This window comes from Coturnix japonica, chromosome 21, assembly GCF_001577835.2.
Source record: "Coturnix japonica isolate 7356 chromosome 21, Coturnix japonica 2.1, whole genome shotgun sequence".
Taxonomy (NCBI): domain Eukaryota; kingdom Metazoa; phylum Chordata; class Aves; order Galliformes; family Phasianidae; genus Coturnix; species Coturnix japonica.
Window position 1 is genome coordinate 971,201 of NC_029536.1, and position 24,196 is coordinate 995,396.

The 24,196-nt window shown below is 46.4% G+C and overlaps 1 protein-coding gene across 1 annotated transcript in view; it reads right to left on the reverse strand.

The window, feature by feature from the left end:
* PRDM16 (PR/SET domain 16) overlaps window positions 1–24,196 on the reverse strand; it is a 176,100-nt gene that overhangs the window by 100,366 nt on the left and 51,538 nt on the right. Inside the window, 1 exon segment of the mRNA XM_015882499.2 lies at window positions 3,766–4,115. Coding sequence (XP_015737985.1) covers window positions 3,766–4,115 — 350 coding nt within the window.

A 24,196-nucleotide genomic window follows, 5' to 3' on the forward strand; every position in this document is an offset into this window, starting at 1 on the left:
ACGCACACCGCCCTCCAGCTCTGCTCCCCATAGGAGATAAGATATGGCAGTGAGAGCAGCCATCCCTGAGCCCTTCCCTGAGCCACAGAGGCTGTTATGCTCTCCCCAAGCCAAAGGGAAAGGCAGAGGCTGGAGAACAGGAATGAATCAGAAGACGCGTGAGGAATAGCCACAAGGAAATGTCATCACATCCTTTCAGCCTGCAAGCTAAAGGACACGAGCAAGGGATGAGCACAGAGAGGTCCTGAGATTTCTCTGCTCATTTAAAGCCCTATATTTTGTTCCAAAACGGGACAGACAAGGACACGCTTTCTTTAACAAACTGTATCAGCATTTAAAGTGAATTTGAGCAGCATGTTCTGCTAATGGGAAGCATGACACAGCCATCACATTTAAAGAATGCATACAGTCCCCTTCCTATCTTAGTATTTCTAAGACCTGAGGAGATACAGCACAGTAGCCATCAATGCCAACCCTGTGAAGCCACATTTCCTTGGCATTTATGAGCACTTCTAAAAACAAACCAACATTTAAGTTCTCTGTTTTGTGGGAACAAGGAGGTCGAACTCCTGCAAATCACTGACACCAGAAAGCACGCCCAAAAAACAGCAGTTTTCCACTGGCCCAGAGGTGAAGCCAAGAATGCTGCATCTTCAGCTGCCAGCTCTTATTTTATGCACAGCTATTCCTCTTTCATGGGACAGTTTCTATCTTTGCCCTGATGGAAAGGAAAGTGCTTGTTTTGCACGTGTTAAATAAATAACAGCCAACCTTGTCTTTAAGAGTCAGAACTTCAGTGCTCTGTTTCAGCAAATAGCTTCTTAAAATGAGCATTAAAACAAAGGAATTCACAACAACAGCGTTTTATCACCTTAACACACCCACTCCTGTCTGGTTAAAAGCAAAGACACCCAAAATGATGGGAAACAAATCTTTTTCTCAAGATGGGACATGGCATTCTGTATTCCCTATCAATAATGGAAATAACAAGCAAGCTGACAGTAGCAGCAAACAGCATTCCTGTCCAGCCTTGATGATTCTATGATTCTTTGCCTCCTGGAGTGGGATGTTTGACATCAGAGCCGGGTCAGGGTCACACAATTGGGCTCAAGGAAGGGCAGAGCTGTTTGCAGACAGGATTCCATGCTTCCCAATGACTTCGAAGAAATGCAGTTTACTGTTCTGTTTCGGTTTCATTTTCACAACTCCAGTGCTGCCGAGGCTTGAAAAGAGAAGCTATTTGTGCAGCACTCATGTGTGGGGCAGGGCAGAGATCAATGGCAAACCAAAGCCCTTAAGCAGATCTTCCAGATGTCCCAAATTGATTTTTTTTTATTATTATTAATGACACACACACACAAAAATAAACCTGCTCATAGAGCAGCCGTGTGCCTTTGAGAGCCCAGCAATGCCTCTTATACAGCAGCACCAGCTGCAGCTTCCCAGCACCCTGGCATGGTGCTGATGGTGCCCACGCAGCATTCTTTGCTATTAGCAGCATCAGGGCCATGCAGGTGAGTTGGTCTGACAGCAGTATAAACTACAGGCAACTCAATGAGGACGTACCAATGAGTGGTAGTTTGGGTGTAAAGAACAACTATCCTTCCTAAAATAAACATTACTATTGTAACTAACAGAACTGACAACTCAATTGAGGACATGGCTCCATGGCTATTCCTGCAGCCCTACATGCTGAGGACGCAGCTTGGTGCCAACATCAAGCAGAGGCAGCGTTTATCCCAGCGATTCCTGCTCAGCAAAAGGCACCTCTGCATTTTTCTCCAATGAAATGGGAAGGTTTGGAGTGACTGCAAGTTTCTGAGCTGCTGTAGGAATATTGGGAAGCAAAAGGCTTCAAGAGTGCCTGTAGGAACAGGCAAGGTCAAAGGAAGAGTGTCGGGGTGGGTTTAAGGCAGTGTTTGAGGACATGTGATGGAGGACAAACATGCCTTCCTTTCAGCTCGGAAATGTTCCTGTCCAACAGGAGAACAAAAGCACCGCAGAAATGTGAGAGGGGCCACGGAGAAAGAAAGTTTGTTCGCACACACCGCAAAAATAAACAGTATCACAAAGTCAATAGAGACCGAAGTTAATAGATACGGCTTGTATCAGGCCCGGCGCTCCGTGCGTAATGGAGAGAGGGAACCGTCCTTAAAACCATGAATGTAAATACAAACCTGTACCAGAAATGTAAAAGACAAGGACAAAGTTACGCCAAGGTCACAGAAGAAAGGACCTGCACTACTCAAGCTTGGCCTGGCTTCCAGCAGCCACAGAGGTGCAAAACAATAACCCCACAGAGCTTTGTTTAAAATGCAGTTAATTAAGAATAAGGTCAGCTCTAAGTGCTAAGGTCCAGGAAAACACAGCTCCCGCCTACAGAGAATGGCCTATTCCTCAAGGAAGTGAAGGTGCTTTCCTCCAGCAGGTAACCCCGAGCTGCCCACGACCAACTACTGCCCGTATATCAACAGCACACTTTGTTCAACTTCTTTACTTCAAAACCCACATTCTGAAGATGACCTGGCAACACCAAGCAAGTAATTACCCTGCCACGATAATTCACAAGAAAAGAAGCCAACACGACGAGCTCAGACAAATGCAGCTCTGTATGGGGAAGTGAGGGATGGAAATTCGGCCGTGCATCCCCTGCATTAGGGGACTGAGCTCCAGTACCAGCCCAAACTCTGATTTCAGCCCTTCAGGAGTTCCCTGCTGACAAGACAGGACTGTGCTTTGTTTCCATGGCAGGCGTACCCCTCTTTATGCAATTTGGACGCGTTTTAAAAGCAAACCAGAACATCTGGACACAGATCCTTGGGCTTCACCGCACCTCGCTGTTGGCCCATTTGTCGAGACTTCAAAAACCAGCAATGTAAATACAATCAGACCATTTCAAACTCCAGGCTGGCCTCTGGGGCCTCGTTTTCTAAGCAACCGGGGCTCCTGCCAGCTCGTTCCGCTTACAGCCATGGCTGCATCTCTCAGTTCCATCCCACCTCTGTGCTCCAGCAGTGACCGCTTCACACCAGGCAGCAGCCGAGCAATGGGGGAGACTGCATCAGTGCTTCAGGCAGAGAAAGGGGAGGTAAAACCATATATTACACTCTGCTGTGCTTAGAACCTGCTTTAATTCAGGATTATCCTTGCAGGTTTGGGTATTTTCAAACCAAGAATACAGCAGTGACTGCTGGGATAATCCCCCCCCAAGCAGGGAGAAAGGCACAGCAGTTTGGGACAGCGCTGTTTTTTCCCACTGAAGATGGGTTTTGTTTAGTTCTGAGGGGGAAAATGACTTTTGCATTCCTTTATCTTTGCTGCAGAGAAAGAGCTGAAGAACATCTAGGGCGTTAATGGGTACATGCTATTTTCTATGACCAGTTAATAGTGCCTGCACAGCTAACACGGAGTGGAAGTCAAAGGTAACACACCCAACTACAAAACATGACGCGACTAATCATATTTCTCCCATTGTGACAAGTTCTGAACACAACCTGAAAATGACAAGCACTTTAAGGAGTGACCCAACATCATTTGAAAGCAACCTTCTCAAGTGGTGCTGGAGCAGTATTTGTAGCCCCAGCAGCTCTCTAAAAAGGATTTCTGCTGCTTTTGGAATACTACATGGAACCTTGGGTACAAAACACTCAGGGATATGGCATTAGCAAAGTCACGACCTCTGTCCCCACTCGGTCGGGACTCAACTTGCTTTAAGAACAGTTTGCAAAGACAAATGAATGTGATTACCACACTCAGCACGCTTACCTCCCATCCAAAGTTTGTTTCCTTTAATGTGCTCCTTTGTACTGTCATATAAGGTCCAAATCTTTCCCCAACTTCAATCTTCTTTTTGGCCCATATCCCTAGCCCTGCCCCTGGGATCGAAGATTCTCTGAGTTCAAAATCTGGTGGGATTGGAATGTCATCAGGAATGTAGACGGGAGCTTCATAGGGCGAGCCCTCCTTGGGAGTGAAGTCCTCGCTGGTGGGAAAGGGTGATGGAGGTCCGACAGGGATGGGGGACATAATACTGTCCTCTGTTTCCTCCTCTGCACTTTCGCCAGCAAGGAGATCAGGGTCGGTCTCGTACATATTATTTACAATCTCGCTGTCACCTAAAAGGGGAAACAGCAGAACAAAACACACTGAAATACTCACGTGAACAGCAATTAATCTCTTCTCGGGACAAAGTTTCACAAAGCCTAACTCGCACACGTTAAGGGCAGGAAAAGAAGGCAATCCTGTCCTACAGAACTGAGGTGGGGCTGAGGTGGGGACATCCATGCTGTGCTCAGAGCTTGCTAGGGGTGGAAGGAGCACGAGCTGTGTCAGCTGTCTTGCAGCAACAGAAAAGAGGGAAGAACACACAGAAGAGGTGGGCTCGAGGCTCCCTGCATCCACTTATTGCTTGAACTGGGCCGGTGTGTTTTGAAGAGGAAAGGAAAAGAGTAATTAAGGTAAAATCTGGCTTCAGATTCTACAACCACAAAGCATTAGCCATCAGAAGAGCTTTCGTCTTCCTTTATCAATCATAAAGAGTCTCTCCATGCTTGGGATTGGCAATGCTCACACCTAAGCTTTGCTCTGGCCCCATAGTGAGAGGCAACCTGCAGGTGGGAGCTGCCTGTGCTACCAGCAGAGCTGCAAACCACATCCTTCAATAGCAATGCTGGAGTTGTGGGGCTCAGCATCCTCGGGGCAATCCTGGAACCCCACAGCTCAGTGCCCAACACAGCACTGGGAACCGCTGCAGTGTGTTTGGGGTGCACAACCAAACAGGAAAACACAAAGGTGAACAGCCTGCACCCTGCATGGAGCTCCACGCTTCATTTTTTCCCCAAACAATTAGGAAATGAGCACAAGTTAGGTGCAGCTACACATTAAAAAAATCCATAGTTATTAATCACAAATTAATGCTGAATTAATAAAAAATACAGGTCTTCCCATTCGCTAGTGCATCAGCTTCATAGCATACACTTCACCATTAACTGAAACTCAGCGTGCACTATGATTTCCTTCCAATTCCAGAGTTCACAGAGCAAAAATGTATGTCTGTTAGTGCCCAACTTTTCTATGCTAAACAAAAGACACTGTGTCTACCGGAGGGGAAAGCACCTCAAGGTATTGCAAACAGTGGTTAGTTATGCACCAAAATATTATTCTAAGAAGGTAGACTCGAGGCACAGCTCCTAGAAGAGGTGCCCTGAAATGCAGAATCACATTTAATAGAGTGAACGGTGCAAAAGCGGTGGCAAGCAACCAAGGTGGATGAATGAAGTGCCTTGGAAAAAGGCAGGCTTTGAGGAGGCAATGAGCATTGACCAAATAATCAGCTGAAATTTCCATCTCAGATTCTGGGAATTAAACTGGTCTTAGAAAGAGACGGTGATGATGCCAAGCATCAGCACAGGGATGGAAGGACCCTGAGAAACAGGAGAGGTGAGGTGTTCTCAGCATGCTGGAGGGCAAAAACAAAAGGCCAGTACATAAGGGATGGGAAGGTTGAACTTGAAAATGGTGGGCTTGGAGGGTCATAAGGTTTGGGGATTTTTCCAGGAGGAGTCAACTGTGAGGCTACAACGTTCAAACAGAACGGAAACGGAGCTTTTTTTTCATCCAAGAAGAAAAAAAATAAGGGCAGGGGAGGGAAACAGATGAAGGGGAAAAGAAAAACACATTTGTCATCTAATACAAGGAGCTGAAGTATTTTGGGAACAGATTTGCCATCTCTCAATTAAACATGAGGCAGCATGACTGTGCTTTCATTGCGCAGTAGCTCCCACTATGATAACAAGCCCAACAACCGCCCCATTGTGGGCACGGCGAATCGAGAGGGACTCCCACAGTGCATGCTAATGGCTCAGCTCTGCTGCATGGGGAAGCAGCACCCAGCACAGCTCCAGCTCCCACTGCCCACCACAACAGCAGCATCTCCTGCATCCTCAGAACGTACCTTCTGTACACAGCGCACATCTCCTCCTTTCTTTCTTTCTCCTTTAAATGCCTAATAAAGATTCTCCTGAGCTCACTCCTGAGCAGCCCAGCGGCAGGCTTTGCTACAGAAGAGGATTTTGATTCCTTTGCCAACTTCTCTTTTTTCACTCTGGCCTTTTTGGAGCACAGAGCTCTGCCTGCTGCAGCCTACAAACGTTTCCTCTGCTAGAAAGTGCAACCCTCCTTACTCAAACATGTCACCAGAAACACGCTTTCATAAGTATTATGTGCTCCATAATCCTGAACATACTTGTGGTTGCTGTAAATGTTTTCTCTCCTGGTATTAGCAAGTCAAATTATTTTCTCCTCTATGATTAGCCTCTTTTGCACTTAAGAAACAGGAATTCCAGCCGAGTTGAAAAGCAAAACTAGGTTTAGTGGAGCATGACCTGTGAAAAATTGCAAATGACACAAGTATAAAGACACCTCACTTCTGTGCGCTGTTAATTCAGTCTCTGATACGGGATAATCAGGCCAACTCTGATTAAATCTGAATTTACTCTGAAGCTGAGCTCAGATCTCGCTCTGTGTTTCAGGAGAAGTCCTTAAGCGCAGGTAATCTCTTCCTTCTGCCTTTTCAGTCACTAAAATGAGTCTCCTTAGAGGGCCCAGGACAGGGAATGTGACCCCTTCTCCCCCAAGCAGCTTCATTGAATGCAACGTGACCATTTCAGGAGTGAAACAACTCCCAGCAGAAGTACCACCATCGCCACTGGGCAACACACAAACAGCTGCACAGCAATGCACAGCAATGCACAGCAATGCACAGCAATGCACAGCAATGCACACAGCTGCATCACACGATGGAAGGATGCATCTCAAAGGCAGACGGGTGGAATTTTGCCCAGTTGAAGCCTGTGGATATCGTGAGTTGGATTATTTTTTATTACACTGATATGTTTAAATGCTTACGATAATAGCTGGGAATAAGGCAGAGAGATTCAGCTCAAGGTATGTATCTCAGAAGGGGCACTCAGAAGCACTCTCCTGTAGCCCTCACTATAAGCTCAGCTCTGAAGCACTGAGTCCTGCTCCAAAAGAGCTTCCCCAGATGTTAGCTAGATGTCACTAAAGCATACAGATGTGTGCACACATCTCCCCAGGCCACGGCTATTCCAGGAATCCCAAGCAGGTTCAGCAGCTGGGATTTACTTCTGATTACAGCTCATACACCTGGGAGGAGTCCATCTGCTCACACTAATTCTGTGCTATGAAACCTCCTGGATTTCTGCTCATCACGCTGCTGACAGAGCTACAATCATTGCAGCATCTTCCAGTTTGCCTTCAGGGCCATCTGTCCCCCCCAGCACACCCCTCCATGCTGCTCCAGCTGTAACACAGGTACTAACATACAGGCAGAGCACATTTTGCAGCTCAGAACCCATCTCCAGTTGCACTGAGTTTCCCCACAACTTGTGTGTCACTTAATGGTGACAACCGTGCTGTCCTACATCTGCCCCTCTCCTAGTGGCAAGCACTGCGGAATGTCTGCTGATGTGAAAAGCAGCACAGAAATACAACTTGACCTTATTGTTATTGCCATGAAACTAAAATTAGTCCTTCAAAGCTCACTAGCGAAATTACTCTGTTAAAAAAGAGCCATTGAAAGGTTGTTTCCACAGATAATCAGATATGGGCACAGGCTTAAAATCTGTGTGACACCAATGAGGGTCCTGCAACAATGCGGGTGCTGCTTCAGTATTGGTGAGAGAGCTCATGAATAATCTATTTAGCAGCTGTAATGAAAGGATAAAATTGAATGTTAAAGGAAATGCTGGTAAAAGGAACAACGTGCTGGATTTAGGGTGAGGACTTTTGGGGGGGGAGGAGGGCGATATTTGTTTTTTTATATGCTTATTAATGCCAGTATAGAATATACAGTTCTGCTATGGAAATAGCTGAGGTGCCCCAGGATCTTGTTCATCCCAGCTGGGAAACCTGCAGTGCACACTGCGAGCTGCTCCGCCGACCTTGAAGCAAACACAGCCCTGGGCCCACAGCTCCATTCCTCCTGCAGGCAGAACTCCCAGCAAGAGCAATGGGGATATTAAGAGCAAAGAGAACGCGGGGCTGAGCCCATAACACTTTTGTCATCCTCCATGGCATTGTGCTGTTGGCTGACACGCGGTGACTTTCCAGGCTGAAATTTGGCAGGTGGCTCCAGGATGGGATGCTCACAAAAGCCTCCCATTTTCACTTGTGTGTGAAATAACAGCGGGCTGAAGTCCACAGCGCTGCCAGGTCAGAGGATCCCTCTTGGAGAAGTGCTTTTATATTAGTGCAACATACATGATAAGAAAAAACAGCAACCAAAACCACAGATGCTGTCATTTTCTAAATGACAAGGAGAAGGATTACAGGTGCATGCTGCATTCCTGCTTTGCTTCCAAACAGGAAAGAAATCCAGCTGCATTGCTATGTCAGCAAGAAGACATGGGATGTGTCACCCCTTCAGGACACGCAGCTGTGCATGTTTCTGACTGCAGGATCTGCACCTTTTGCTGCACACTTGGCATCTTTTATCAGGAAAAACAACAGCAAACATTTTTAGGGCTGCTTTGTAGCCCAGTAGAGCTGGGAGGAATGGCCAGCATCACAGCCTGGTTCAGCCAGCAGTGCAAACACCTGCACTTATGCTGCTGTGGGTTTGCTGCCTCTCAGCTCAGTGCTGCCCACCTGTAACCAGCCAGGGCTGGGGGTGGGAGCACCCAGCAGCACCCAGCAGGCAGGGGCTCTGCACAGCGAACCATCACAGTGATCAGGTTGCCACCTGATGGCCACAGCTGAAATACAATAGAAGCTGGGAAAGCTCATCCCTAACGTGTTATCTGTCTGCCCTGGGTGATAAGGCTGATATCTGTAGGTCCGAGTGCTTTGCAGCTCTGTGTACCAGCATCCAGCATACGCTGCTCTATGCAGGCTGTCCTGCAGCTGCAGGCAGTGCAGTGCCAAGCAGCCCAGGCACCTGTGCATGGGACAGGCAGCACACAGCCAGAGCAGCACACACACAGGCTGGGTCTGCACAGGCCTTGGGATGTAGAGCAGCACCCCAAAAGGTTTTCCATGCAGCACCAGGTGCCCTATAGAGTAACATACATTTTCCTTGGAAAGACCATGTAGAAATGTCCCCCATTCCTTCCTGATAACCCAGGACCAGCAATCCAGCACCAGCGCCTTGGGAGTCCTGACCCACTCCAACGAGGTGACCTCAATGCACAACACAGAGGAATTCCCTATTCATTTACACCACTGAAATTAAGTCAGGAGGAGATGCAAGTTTTACCACTTCTCTGGGTGGAATTTCAGAGAGGAGCAACCTAGAAACACGTCCTGTATGGGAGCTCTGTGATCACTGCACAGTGGGTGCCTCTGCCTATAGCTCAGCCCCGGTGGGCTCTGCCATTGCTGCTTTGGGACATAATGCACGTGCCTTCCCCGATTCAATGCAGAAGCACTGGGGAACGCATTAAAAAACAATTTAGTCCCGGAGAATACCAGAAACTGCAGAGTTATTCAGAGAGGGAGACAGTGAGGGATGAGACAGGAGGGGACGGGACGAACGGGAAGGAAAAGTGCTGGGAGGAAACTCAACCATATGGAGGTTTCACACTCAGAGTCTGTTTGGTCTTGATGGTAATGACACCCCTCAAAGCAGTTGGGGTTATTTGATGCAAAGATAAAACTTGTGTCCCAGGTGTAGGAGCACAGAAAAGGTGAGTTAAATGGAAGGTCCTACAAAACAGCCGCTGCAAGGAGAACAGGTAGCAGGGATTTACAGTGCGCTTGGGTTTGGGTTGGAAAAAAAATAAGCATTTTCTTTTATTGCGGGATTTCTGCTGGCAGAAATAAAGAATATGGCTTGAAACAGTATTTCAGTGTGCTCCTTAACACGCGTTTGCTTCTAGTAAAAGCAGTGGGGAAAAGGTCCAAATTGATCCTCCACAAAATGCCAGGATTATATTCCCAGTATAAGTCAGTTTGAGCATCGTAAGCATTCTCACATCGGGTCCTTTTAGAATCAAAGTCTTTAGAGGATGTTGTTGTCCGTGGCTACACCCCACCTGATCCCTGTGTTCAGTATTTTGTCTCATATTTGAACTTGGATGGATGACACACAGTGGGCACTTGGAAGCCAAAACAGGCTCTATTATCTCTTCATTAAATCCATCAGAAAAATATGAGCCTTTGGGGTTTCTGCCCCTCAACTATTTGCACCAGAGCAGCTCCAACGAAGCATCGCAACAAACACACTGAGTGTGACACAGACACTTGGACCAACCAGTGCTGAAATGGAAGTAATGTAAGAAAACAAAAGCCTGGAGAGGAAGAGGTGAAAGAAGGCGACGACGCTGCGATTCAGAAAGAAAAATCCTAATTGTTTTGCAGCGGTTTTGCTTAGTTTTGCTTCAAAGTAGCCCGTGTTTTAAAGCTATAAAAGTGTGGAAGCGCTGCAGTTCAGTAGAAATTCTTTTGTTGGAAATGCAGCAAAGTGGAACTTTCAAAGCGATGGCGAGATAATCTCCCCACTGAGAGGAGCGGCACCTATTTAGAATCAATAAATAAATGCAGCCGGAGTAGCTCTCCAAAAACTAACAAATGGAGCCGGGCATTTCTCTCAGTCCTGGACGTCAAACCACAGAGCAGGAATAAAGCATTTGCAAGCCTCCAAAAGGAGACCTTGCAATTGGAATTCACATCTTTGCCAAGTGAAAGCTTTTGGGCTGTTGTCACCGTCTCATTGTCATTCCGCTCACTGTGGGTTCCCCCGGGTCCAGAACAGGACTCCCGGCACTATTAACACCGCAGATTAATAGCGGTGGGGGAAGACATTTTCACAAACATGCTAAATATTAATATTAATCGATAACAATTTCTATTTCCTAACGTGAGCCAGACAAACACACCCCGGGCACATGGGTGGGAGGGGGGAGAGAGGAGGGAAGGGCCGGTGTCAGCAGACTATGCGGAATAAAGGGAATCAGTGAATCAATGCGGGACGCAGGGCTGAGCCGTGAGGTGGGTGTCAAAAGCAGAGCTCTGTTGTCAGAGCCACCGAGGCACACATTTCAATGCCACGGCATCGGTCGGGTTTTCCATCCCCGGCCAAAAGCATTCCAGTGAAGCTCACCAATTCTATGCTGCCACAGCAGAGCTCTGCAAAGACAGCAAGAAACGCCTTTGGATTGCTTTTACCAACTGCAAAGTGCTTTCCTCAACACTCAAAGCACTATTTATATACATATATATATAATTCAGATAGGCAAAAACACGCTCAATCTCTAGGGTGGTATTTCAGGCCTCGTACTCAGGTTATTTTTCATCAACTACAACTTTTACTCTAATAAAAGAATTCTACACAAACCTGTTGAGTGGTTCCAATGAATGAGCATCAGTTCCACTGATGGCAATGGGATGTCACACCACATGCACTGTGACAAATATTGCCATGCATTTGGGCTTCCTGAGCACTTGCTGATGGGTTACAGGACGTGCCCAAAGAGCTTTTCAGCAACAGCTGATCCATTTGTAGGAATCTCACGATCTCTAATGGAAATTCACCCAATTCCTGGGAACTCTGTGGCAGTTTTAGAGCCATTCAACTTCCCAGTCACACCAAGTATTCTTACGGCTCGGCTTGAAAGATCCATCCATTAACATCATTATTTTTAAGCTGATTTCATTAGATTCCTCTCTAAGAGGCAGTATGGGAGAACACGGCAACTCAGCAAGACGGACACTGGCAATGCCCATACCCACATACAGAGCACACTGCCCCATCAACCTCTGCCCCTTCCTAAGGCAACCCCGGGTGCTGCACCCACCACCTGGCCCTATTTAAAGCCACTACGTTATTCTAAAAAGGATTATTTATACTAAAAACGCTCCCGGGACTACTGTATTTGTATTTCAGGGCTGCTGCATCCCTTATTTCCTCACTGCTTTAATATAGCCCCAGGCTGAGCGGGTGAAATGACTTGCGATGCCACTGTAATTTTTATCAAGGCTTGTTCCTGGTAAAAAGCCTCTTTGTTTCAAAGAAATGTGATTTGGCCTTTTTCCTCCTCTGCTCTATTCCTTGGTTAATATACCACTTCCACCTGCCCTGGGGCAAAGAAAGGTATTCCATGGAATTGGTCAAATCTCACTGTTTTTCTTCTAAATCACAACTGGCTTCTTTTTTTTTTTTCCTCGACCCTTGCTAAGCACTATCTAAGCTGACAGTCTGAACTTGAGATTTTATTTGTGCCTTAACTCTTCAGCTACCGCACGGCCGTGCTAAAGAGACGCGTGTCAGGGCTGGACAAGGAGCAGCTGCAAAAGACTGCAGTGCTCAGAGCAAGATGGGAAGGAGAAATCTGGCTCATCTATTTACCATTTATTTACCTATTTACCATCCTGAAGCCAAACCCAACTGCCCTACAGTCATCCACCCTGGGCCAAGGAGCAGCTCTGCACATCCCAGAGTTCTGCCTATACAAGGATGGCACCGTCCCACCACTCCTCACTCTCAGGTGCCCACACTCACCAGCTCCAGCCCTCACCTCTGTGTTATCACATCCACCTCTTTGTTTTCTCTCTCCCTTTCAAACGAAGACACAACTTTCACTAAGCCTCATCTGAACAAACCCCACTGGAACAAACACAAAACCCCACATCCCATCACAACCGTCATAAAGATGTTTATAGTTTCAACCATCAAATAAAGTGCTTAATTCCACCGAGCTTGTCCCCTCCGCTCAGTCACTCCACAGCTTCATTTAGCAGGCCAGCGGTAAAAAAAATTCATTAATTTTTATTAACAGGGAGAGCCATTTGTTCCCTGTGACAATATTTGACTTGTCGAAATGATTTTCACCTCTGCCACAAGGTGCGCGCTCCCCACATACATCACCCGATTACTCCAGGAGCGGCCAGAGTTGCAGTCATTAGCCAGTGAATTAACGACAATCCACAGCGCTATTAATCACGCTGACAAAAGCGTTAGCTCGCTGCTGACCCGAGCACGGCTCTGGGACACGAGCAGAGGAGAGGAGAGCACAGCCACAGGGCTCGCAAAGAAAGGGCTGGTTTATTTCTTTTTTAAGCTGCTGAAGCAGGGAGGAAAAGAAAAGGGGTAGGGAAGGAGAAATTGGATAGGAACGGTGGAGCAAAAGCTGCACATGGAAAGGGAGGAAGGCACAAAGAGAAGGAGGAAAGGAGAAACATCAAGTCACCTTCTAGACCGCAGCGCTTCCATTAAGCACAAGGTATTAATTGCTGTCTAATTGTCTGGGTGGCTGCAGGAGTTCATTCCCTGGACTTTTGGCTGGATGCAACAGCCTGGCTTTAAGAGAAGACAGCACAGGAGACAGTGAGAGCATCCCTGGGAGCAGAGCCACTCTCCCACAGCTCCTCTCCAGAGCTATCTCCCATAGACAGTTCCCACTGACCCCATCTCTCAGTGCATTCAGTGAATGCCTCAACCCCAATTCCCAGCTATCAGCATCTGGGAGCTGCTGGTTTCAGTCTGCACGGTGCTCCATGTGTGCCTGCTACAGTTGGACAGGAGCTGTCACTGTAACGCACGCATTCTGGCCTGCAGTCCCCACTATTTTGTTCTATCACGGCTTCTATTTCAGCTTTCTGAACACTGTGCAGAAAAACAGTGGGCAGAAAGGGAAACCTGAAGGAATGCAATTCCTGTGTGAACACAGAGACCTACACAGGCACTGGGGCAAGGGAGTGAGAGGGACAAGAAGGACTCCTTGCAGCAGTTCTGCATGTTCTGGCTGTGTGGATCAAGCAGTGGTTAAGAACTGCGTCCCTCCAGCCGTGCCCTGTGCCATCAATGCACAACTCCCACTGCAGCAGCCGCAACAGTGAGACTATTCAAAGTGATGGAGATAACAAAACCGTGGCGAGAATTCCAAAAATCTGCTTTCAAAGTTTTTGCTGCCTTTCCCCCCCCCCAATCTGTGACCTACTGAGGGACAATAACAGTCTATTTCCAGAAGCACTCGGCAGGTTCTGCCCCCATCACCAAGGCTGGATCTCACCCTGCCCTCCACCTCCCTCAGCCTCCGTCCTTCTTCCCCCCCAAAGCCATTTCCAAAGCAGAGGAGCTGCTCGGAGCAGGTTGACGATGGTTTGCTTTTGCCGTACCCAATAATTTCAGAACCTGTTTCTTGTTACTCACTTTCACCGGTTTAATTCTCCTTTTGCAGCGAGGAATGTCAAGAGGAAAGCTGGGTTCGGAAATCCATGATTTCCTGTCAGTTAATTCATTTCAGCAAAACAGAAGGCAAGGTGATATTCCTGCTCAGCGCTGCAGCTTAGATACAGTAATAAGTGGGGCTGTAAGGGATCCCATCTGCTGCCCCTTCCCGCACTGCTGACAGCCCGAGTGCCCACCTTGTGCCAATTTAGACTCCTCCACCCTGAAGCCATTTTCTCCCATTTACAACTTCTAAGAATTTCAACATCAAAGCAGGAACAAGACCTGATGGAGGTGCAAACCATAACCCCGGCTCTGGGGCACGCAGCTCTCCCATGGGGACCAGCAGAGCTTCCTTTGGTTGGGTCCCATCTCCTTGGGCTCTGCTGCAGGAGCTGGGGGCAGCACCCAGGGCTATGGCTGCTGCCCCTCCATCCCTCATCTCATCCCCCACCTATTCAGATTGGTTACACTCTCCTTACGCTCTCTTCATGGCTGCTTAAGAAGCCCTATGCCCTGCAGAGAGCACTTATGAAATAAATGGTATGCAGTTATTGCTGCTATCTTTTTAGCATTAAACTTAAGTTGTACAGCACCCATCCTAGCTCAGGTTTGCAATAAGTTCTTCCTAAAACGTTTTCCTTTGAGACAGCGGATGGCTGGCTTTACAAAAGCCCATCTTCTCCTTTGCCTGGTGCAAGGTACAGGCTCAGCATCCCCAACATCACCACCCTTCTTTAGCCAGCAAGGAGACAGAAAGCAGAACTCCTTGTTAAGCTCCTCTGGCTGAGCAAACGTGAGGGCTGGGCAGGGCTGACAGCCAGGAAGGAGCTCCTTGCTGCTCATTTCTGCCAGCAATCTGACGTCCCTCAGCTCTTCCATCTGAACTCAGCTCCCCAATTTAACTGCAGCACCTCCGCGTGTTTTAGGTCCGTACTCCGGACCCTACACCTCTAACAAAGGGAGGGGAAGAAACGGGGGAGGTTTGTGCACAGTAATTCCTTACAGCCTGCAGCTGCCCCAAGCAATTTGTGGCTGTGATTCTTGCTATCCCCACTCGTGAACACCTTTGTGTTCATTAACATTCATTAAAGGAGACGAATGCAGAGGAAATCACAGCAGATTTTTTTTTCCCAAGGTTTTGAATAAACTGAAAGAAAAACTCAAATAAAACAGAATAAAATAATGTTTTAGATCAACCCAAAAAACTCAATTCACAACAGAATTTGTTCTCCCAACTCTGGGACATCTCAGTGCTTCCGTGCTCTCCAGTTTCCTTGTTTAAATTCAGGTCATTTCAGGTCAGAATTAAATGTTTCAACTTTTCTGACAGAAAACACTGTACAAATATATCTTTGAGTTTCTCTTTGGATGTTTCACTGTTTTCCATTTTTTTCTAATCAAAGCAACTTTCCAAACTCTACCTCCCACATCCTTCCCTTCTTTTATCAATCAATCAGCTGTTCCAACCACCACCACCACCATCTTCACCCTGGACAGACATTCTGCTTTAAGCCCATTTCTCATCTCACCCAGGGCTCAGAATTCACCCAGCCATTCCCACAGGTGCTGTGCACTGAGCCCAGGGCTCTGCGCTCCCCATCTCCCCTGCTGCCCACATCCAACGGGCTCCTTCCATACACCCAGATGCAGAAATCTGGAGATCACAAAAGGGAAAATCTGGAGCTTAATGGTGTTTTTTCCATACCACTTTCTGGCTGCTTTATATCTTCTTCTGAAATGCATGGTGAATGAAAACATTAAATGTTTCACAGACTTTTTAACTTAGGGTCTTCATCCCCACATATTTTTCATATTACTCATATTCCCCTGCTTGAGTTAAACTCAAACAGGCCTGGAACAACTTCATTAACATAAAACCACATGATAATAGGAAACAGAGCCTTTTAATGGTTTATTTTCTTATTATCTTGTGATATATTTCATCTTCCCCCCCTTTGCAGAGTGCTACTACATTCTGTTTTCACTCTGCTGGCTGGGTCGGGGCGAGCCCCGCTTGGCAGCAGGGAGCAATCACACACCGAACAGCAGATCCCATTAAGCCCAGGCACTTCCAGGCTCCCGAGCTGCAAAACACAACGTCACTATGAGAGGAGATGGACGGGGCCAAACATCCCGTGTCCCAAAGCATCGCCCCCAAGCAGACACCCCACACACAGTGCTCTTTGATGGCAGCTCTGTGCCTGCTGCTACCAGCTCCTTGCTTTCACTGCTTCCTGCTGCTTTGGATACGAGGAATGCCATGGCAGTCAGTTTATATCAGACCAAAGCTCCCTGTCTGGTATAAGGGCAACCTTAAAGGCTTTGGTAAAAGACACAGAAGCCTTGCACTCAGCTTTACCTTCACTTATAAACACCCTGTGCTATGTCATGACCTTGCCCACATAACCCCTGTGCAATGTCACACATCATCCCTGGGTAAAAATAAGTCTTTACCCTCTCAATTTTGTAATAATTCATAGGCTTGGCTGCCCGGGGAGTACGACGAGGGAATCTCTTTTGCAATAGCACATTTTCTTTTGTCCTAAGACCACAATTTCAAAATTCAGGAGTTGCAACATTTCTATGAAGGTTAAAGGAATCTGAAGCTCATGAGGAGCTGCATCTGTCTCGGGGTGGCTCTTCTGACTTACTTCCATCACTCGTACTTGTAATATTGTAATAATGAATCCCAGTTCTTTACAGGATCTCTACCTTGAAACACTGGGGTTTACTTTCCTGCTTGTTTTTGAACACCTCCTATAGAGCTTCCCCAGCAGTTCATATGCCAAGGATTTGCTACAGTTTTCTTATTTTGTACAGGATAACAAGCCCTAATTAATCAAAACACGCAAGGGAAGTGCATTATGTCCCACTATGAAGTACATTATCGAAGTATTCATTGACTATATTTAAGCTGTTGCTGGAGAGGCTCGGCAGCAGCCTCAGACTCGTCTTTAAAAAGGAATGGCACTTCCCAGGATTCACATTCTATCATAGCTCAAAGTAGGTGCTGTGAATAAATGGGAGAAGGAAATCAGTGAGATATATTAGCACCACTATATATTTTTCATTTCCCTCTGTCTTTGCTTCCAAAAGAATATTGGTGATGAATTTGCAAATGGCTCTGGATTATGACAGAATTTTTTACCCTTCATTATTTATCCCCCCACTGAACACCTCTATTAGAGATTACAGTGACAAATGCATGAATAAAAGGCAAAGACAATATTTTAGCACTGCGGTGTAAATCTCCTTTTACGCATTATTAATTTAAAGAAATCCATTACAGCATACAGCTCTAAGGGGAAGACAAGGTTACATCCGAACCGCTCTCAGCAGCTGGGGGTCAGTGGCAGACAGAGCCCTGTGTGCTGCCCAGTGGGGCTGAGCCCCTCACCTGCCTTTTGGAAAACCCTCTTTTCTCCCTCATCCTCCTCTTCATTTCTTTCTTTGCTTCCATTTCACACAGGCAAGTGGTGGCTGATGGCCCAGCTGAGCTCTGCTCATCTTCAAGCTGGTCACAGAACAATGACCAGAGGGCATCAGATATGGATGATTCTCCTGGTCCCTGCCCACGTGGACCCTTATTCACCATGACCACAGGCCACCCCTCGTGGTGACCCTATGCCATCCAGGTTTCCTTTTGGCACAGACCACCACACAGCCCTTCTCCAAAAGCCTCTGAAATAAAAGCAACTCTTTCTACCCTCTTTCTTGTTTATTTTCCCAAAGACGAGGCTCAAATCTTGGGTGATCTCCTACAGCTCCGAGCTGAGCTCGGCTCCACGCTGCATCTCCCTCCAGCAGAGCAAGAAGGGGAGGAAATGCTGCTCCTATCTAGAGGAAGGAAATAGGAAAACAGATGGAAAGCACTCAGAATTGGAACAAGTGCGTTTTAAACAATACAACAGGTCCCTTTTACTCCAAAATAACAGAATGCTACTGTGGAAATCTATATACAATCATGCCATCGACAACAAAGATAACGGGGAAATAATTCTGTGAACCTGAACTGAAAGTACTTTTTGTGAGAGATGCTAATCACCAGCCACAGCCTCCATATAGCCCCCATCACGCAACACCGAGCCTTTGATTTCACTTGATTTATTTGTCTTAAAACTCGTAACAAAAGACTTCTGAGGACTAAAATACCCACAGCTTGTGCCTACCAGAGGTCTGAAAAATACCACCCATCTGCGAGAATTCATTTATCACCAGGTCACTTCTCGTGCTGCTACAGACTGAATTCCCTGCAGTTCACCTACTCAATACATCCAGTCTTGTTCCGTGCATGTTCATTGATGGGCTCCTAAGAGATCACAGGTTACTGTGGTTAAATCCAATCCTACTAATGTGTAGGATTTCATGGGAACATGTGTGCCCTCAGGTGCTGCTAAGGATGAGAAGCACTGGAAGGAGCACACAACTTGCTTGTCTAAAAACCAGACATTACCAACAAACTCAATCTGAAAGGTTCTTGTACTTTAGGTCTTCACCTTCCAAAGAGAAACCCCTTAGCACAGCAGGTGGAGATATGACATGGTGACTGGGCATGGTGAGGATGGGCTGGGCATGGACTTGGTGATCTTGAAGATCTTTTCTGAAGATCACAAGATCTGAAGATCTTTTTTAACAATTCTATGATTCTATTTGAACTGTGTTGAATTATGTTCCCAACTGAGCCTTGGTCTTCTGCAGAGGTTCTATGTAATGAATTCATCTGTTTGATGCCAATAGAGAAATGTCCAGTTTACTTGGTGAAAAGGAAGAGGAAATAGCCAGACCCACGTTACAAATTAACAAGTTCAAAACATTTCATCCTTGACAGCCAAAAGGCCATGAGGAAATAAATGCTTATCCAACACTGTTTAGTGCTTTAAACCAGCCCATTTGCAACATCCCAATGGAAATGACTGCGTAGAAACCTATGGAGGTACTTGTTGCTTTCTGAGAAATTGGGCTTCTTTAAGATGTTTAATATTGGAAACTTAAGCTCACTAGTTCTCTTTCAAAATCTAGACCATGGTTCATTGATTTCTTTCCTTCTGAACTGAGGATCTCAGTCAAAGGGGTTGAAAATAAGATACGTAATAGTAATTTTAAACCCCTAATTTGTTTGCCCTCCCCCATGCTCCCCATACCTTCACAATAAATCCTTTGAAAAAGTGGAAATGCTTTAGTGAAAAGACTGATGGGAAACGTTAAAAAATATCATGCAAGCAACATCAAGTTATCTCTGTTATTTTAGGCAAAACACATTTCCTGCTCTTTTCCCTTCAGACTCACTTAAAGTCTGCTGTAGAGCTCAGGCTTCACACTACCCTGTCAATCAGCCATCAGCAAGGTCGCTCATATTGGGGTTTTTACCAGTGTACAAACCTCCTTCTGTGGAAGTAGCTTCACCTGTACAAAGCCCTTGTGTGGACACAGTGAGCACAGCAAGGCTCAGTGCATGGCACGGCTTCTATCAGTGCTGCGGGTCTGCCAGCAGCCCGACCCATTGCACGCAGAGCCCTGCAAATCCCCCAGGCCCATCGTTGCATCTGACTGGGATGAGGCTCCCAGCATGTAGCAGGGAGGGCTGGGGAAGGCCTTGGGGGAGTCCCTTACTTCAGGAATAAGGGATGCCTTCCTCTTCAGCAGGGGCTTCAGCTTTCAAAACATCAGCACTGGGTAAAATGCAATACCTGGAAGCCTACAGAGTCACTTCCCCCAGCACGGATGTTAAGAACTGCAATAAGAACTATTGCAATGAACTGAAATTTGTATAAAATAGTCATATGAATACTGCCATAACCCATAACTAAAGCTGCTGAAAAGGGCTATTATGGCACCTCAGTGATCCTGTCCTAATAAAAAAGAAATTAGACTGTTTAATAACAGTGCATAATGAAGACTGTAGAATAAAGCATGAGATAATTTGTCAGTGATTAGAAGGTCAATGGGTCAACTTATGAACAAGTGAGTTGCTTTACCTGAGGGTAGCCACTGCTGTAACACGAGAAAGGCCCTGCTTTGTCTCGCCTATCTCACCATGGGTACGTTATCAAAACGAAGCTGCAATTCATCAGCCGGGAGGGAGATGCAGTGAGGGGACGACACGTCTACCAAGAGAACTTGGAATGTTTAAATCTTGTTTGAAAGGCTTTTATAAAATACTTCTCCAAGTGCAAATTCTTCCTGCCCTTCCTCCCTCCCCCCCCTACTTTTGGAAAGGCAAATACTGCATTTTCACCACAAACTTGTTACAAGATGACCTCACTTCTGCTGAAATATTTTGTATCATGGTCATCTCAAACAGCAAAGCCTGAAGAAATAACAAAGTTTGGGTTTGGTTTGCAGCATTTGCATCATTTATCTCTGATCCCATCCTCAATAACTCGAGATCTGTTAAACACAAGATTGTGCTGAACAACCAGCAGCAAAATCTGCTTCTTTAGAAACCAGTGCAGGTGAATTTATGAGCTGACAAAGAATTAGAACACTTCATTCACAAGTAGACCACAAAGACCATCCCTGGATCTTGGAAAAGGCTGAAAGTTCACCCCTGACCTATCCAAACACATCTCTCTTTTTTTTAATAGCTCTCATGTAAAATAATCAAGCCATGTACATTACCCCATCACTTCAAAAGGCTGCAAGCACTGCCAGCCGCCCTCAGCACATATACGTGCCCACGTGCAGAGCCAGGTAAAGCATCTCTGTTTCATGGGCTCGGGTTCCACTCAGCATCAAGGGACAGGCAGAACAGCTCACTGCATTTGAATTGACAATAACATCGTGACTTGAGCTCCAAGGAATTCGCACCCCCCCACCCCGCAACCACCTTTATTTTTTGTTGTTTTTGCTTAAAAGAATTAAATTGGATGAGGTGAGATACCTGATCACTTAACTTTTCCATCCCTCCATTTCCAACGAAATAAAATCTAGCAACAACTTCTTGCAGAGGATGGTGTTCTATGCCAGTGGGTCAGTGGCCAACTTAACCATAACAAATAATAGTCTAGTCTTTCAAAGTTTCAACCATTTTTCTTTAAAGGGGAAAAAAAAGAGAGAGAGAGACTGAGTGCTAGAAGACAGTTTTGGATTTCCTCTGCATTTGGCCATTGCCAAGTCACTAGCACATGTTCCCTCTGTCTGGCTAACACATCCCTGCAGCAAACACGTGCAAACCGCAGCTGCAGGCACTGCAACAAAGTCACCGATGGGAGCTGCAACCACGTTTGCTTTGAAACTGGCATTTCTTAACAGCACAAACTGCAGGCAGCATCCAGACTGACGGCGCCTCTCTGGGGTTTGCTGTTTGCTTTCTGCAATGGGAACGGCTCTGGTTGAGGAGGGGTTAAAATATTTCAGTTCTGAGTTAAGGAACAGTAAAAGTCTGAGTCCAGAGACACTTCTTCCTCCTTTCTGACGGTGATTGGCTTCCCCTGCACCTCTTTTGTTTTGAGAATTTTGGAGTATGCAGACTTGTGTAATGCAGAGATTGCTTCCAATTTAATTTAGTTGTTTTGTCTTTTATCAGAATGGAAATGAGCACAGGATCCTTCCCAGGCTTTCTGCCATGGAAAAGGATGCAGACTTCAGTCTGGTGGTTCCTCGGAATAATGGGGGAGGGGGAGGAAAGTTTAGTGTGATGTCTCAATGAGGGTAAAACAGCCCCTTCTGCCCCACCAGCAAGACCCAAAAACCCAGTCCTGGAGAACATGACTTAAATAGATGCTTACGTATCACACATAACACGCTGCAGACATCATCCCACGGCTACATAAAGAGCCTTTAGAGCTCAAAGCTGCTCAGGACCCTTCCCATAAGCACACAGTGGGAGCAGGATGGGGCCCAGCACTGCAGGAGAGGAGTTACCTGCACAGGCTGAGCGCGCTGCCTGGGCCAGCCAGCACTTCACCAGGAGGATAACAAATAACGCCTGTTGTCTTTTCACAGTATAAATATTTGCACTAATAATCATTCAGGAGAAATATGCGAAGCTTTCAGGATTTACAAACATCTTTTTTTTTTTTTTTTTCCCCCAAATTCCTGGCACTCCACCAAGCACTTAGCAGAGAATATTGTGCTACCAGGCACAAATCAAACCGCGGATGCTAAAATGACAACCGGTTTCTTTTTAATATTATTATTATTTTTCCTTTCCATTTGAGCTCCAACCCAACGTTAACACCCCTAACACCTCCCAGCCAGTGCAGGACCTGGGCTGGAAGGGGGTCCCACCCCACGTGCAATGGTGCACCCGACAGGGCACAGAGTTAGGGGCAGGGGCTGCGTGCCCATGGGAAGAGATGGGTTTTAACCTGATAAGGGGAAAAGCTCTGAGAAATACTGAGCCATGGATGGCCTTCAAGGGTCCCTTCTGACTCAAACCATCCTATGATTCCATGATTCTAACTCCATTTTTAGCCAGGAACGACTATTGAAAGAAAGCTCAAACTATTAATTCAAGATATAACAGTACTTCCAATCCTCTAACCCAGCTTTTACACCAGAAGAACACCTGACAACAAGCATATTGAGTGGAGGAATTTTGCATAATTAGCACTGGCCCTAAGCTTTGCTAATAGGTCCAGGAAATCTGAAGCATGGGCTCTGCTGATCCGCACGCATTAGTGGCAGAGCTGAAATTCACCATTGTTGCTCTCTGTGCAGAAGGATATGAAAGACAAATTATTACAATGCACTGTGTATTTTGACAGGGCCAACAGATGGGATTTTTTTTTGTTGTTGTTGAGCTTGAAACTTCTGAGAAGGACTGTTGGGAAATTGGATGGACAGATTTCGAGGTGCATTTGGTAACAGAAGCAGTTTGAGGAATCCCAGCTCCTACAGAACTCTCTTGGTGTCCTGAGGTCCCAGGCAGGACCGGCAGCATGGAGCACACTGCTCAAGCACAGGGGAGCTGCTGCTATAAGGGTTAAGGGGTGGAGAGGCGAAAGGAAGAAACCCACACGACACAACACAAACAAAGCCAAGCCCTGCTCCGGTATTTGTCCACCTGCTTAGACTGCACAGGACTGTAGCAGAGCAAACAAAGCTCCATGATAGCAGCAGATAGCACGGTTCATGGTTAACTTCAAGTAGCGCAGAACACACCTCTGCAGAAATAGCAGCAGCTCCAACAACTTCAGAGGCAAAGCAAAGCTACACACCCTGCAGCCAGAGCAGCCCTGAGCTGCCTGTCCTTCCACAGTAGCCACAGACAGCAATCACCCCTCAGTAAGAACAAGAAAGGCAATGAGAACCATGAGCCCTGACCTCACTGCCTTGCACCGAGTGCACCCCGAGTCTGGGAACCCAGCATCACCAATGAAAAAGCTCCAGATAAAACGATACAGCAGGAAGGAATCCAGAACAAACCCTCGAGAAACAGACACCACCGGTTCCTCCTGCAGCTCAGCTGCTCATTTGTACGGCTTCAGAGAGCTGGAGCGGGCTGTGCATCTGAAATGATCCCCCTGCTTCAGATAGGTATCTCCAGAAGTGCATTTGGCAGCAGTCATAACCACAGAAATACAGTATTTACAGAGACAGCATTCATTAGAGCCTGTTCGTAACAGTGATACACGGGTATTAATAACAACTTTTTGATGGCAGTTTGGTGGGTTTGATCCTTTATTATGGCACATCCGCAGTGACAAATCTTTCTCCTCACACACAGCCCTGTTTTTAAGCCATCTTTAGTTCTAAAAGGAAGACTATAAAATATCTTTATTAAAGTTTGCTCTCAGATTAGTACGAGGGCAATAGCGCTCTGTGGCTCTCAATCTAGCACACACATTTCCCCCCTAATGATAAAGTAAAGGAAAGCAATGCGATGGCTCTTTCTACCTTCCTGATTTATAACTGTCTATGACTATAGGTCAAATGAATGAAAAGCACCTGGGGAGCACGCAGCAGAACAGGTCCGTGGTGCAATAGCAACCCTGCAGTGCAGGGGAGATGGCGAGTCCGGCTCACTCAGACAAATTAGATAATTAAATGGAAACAGGCTAG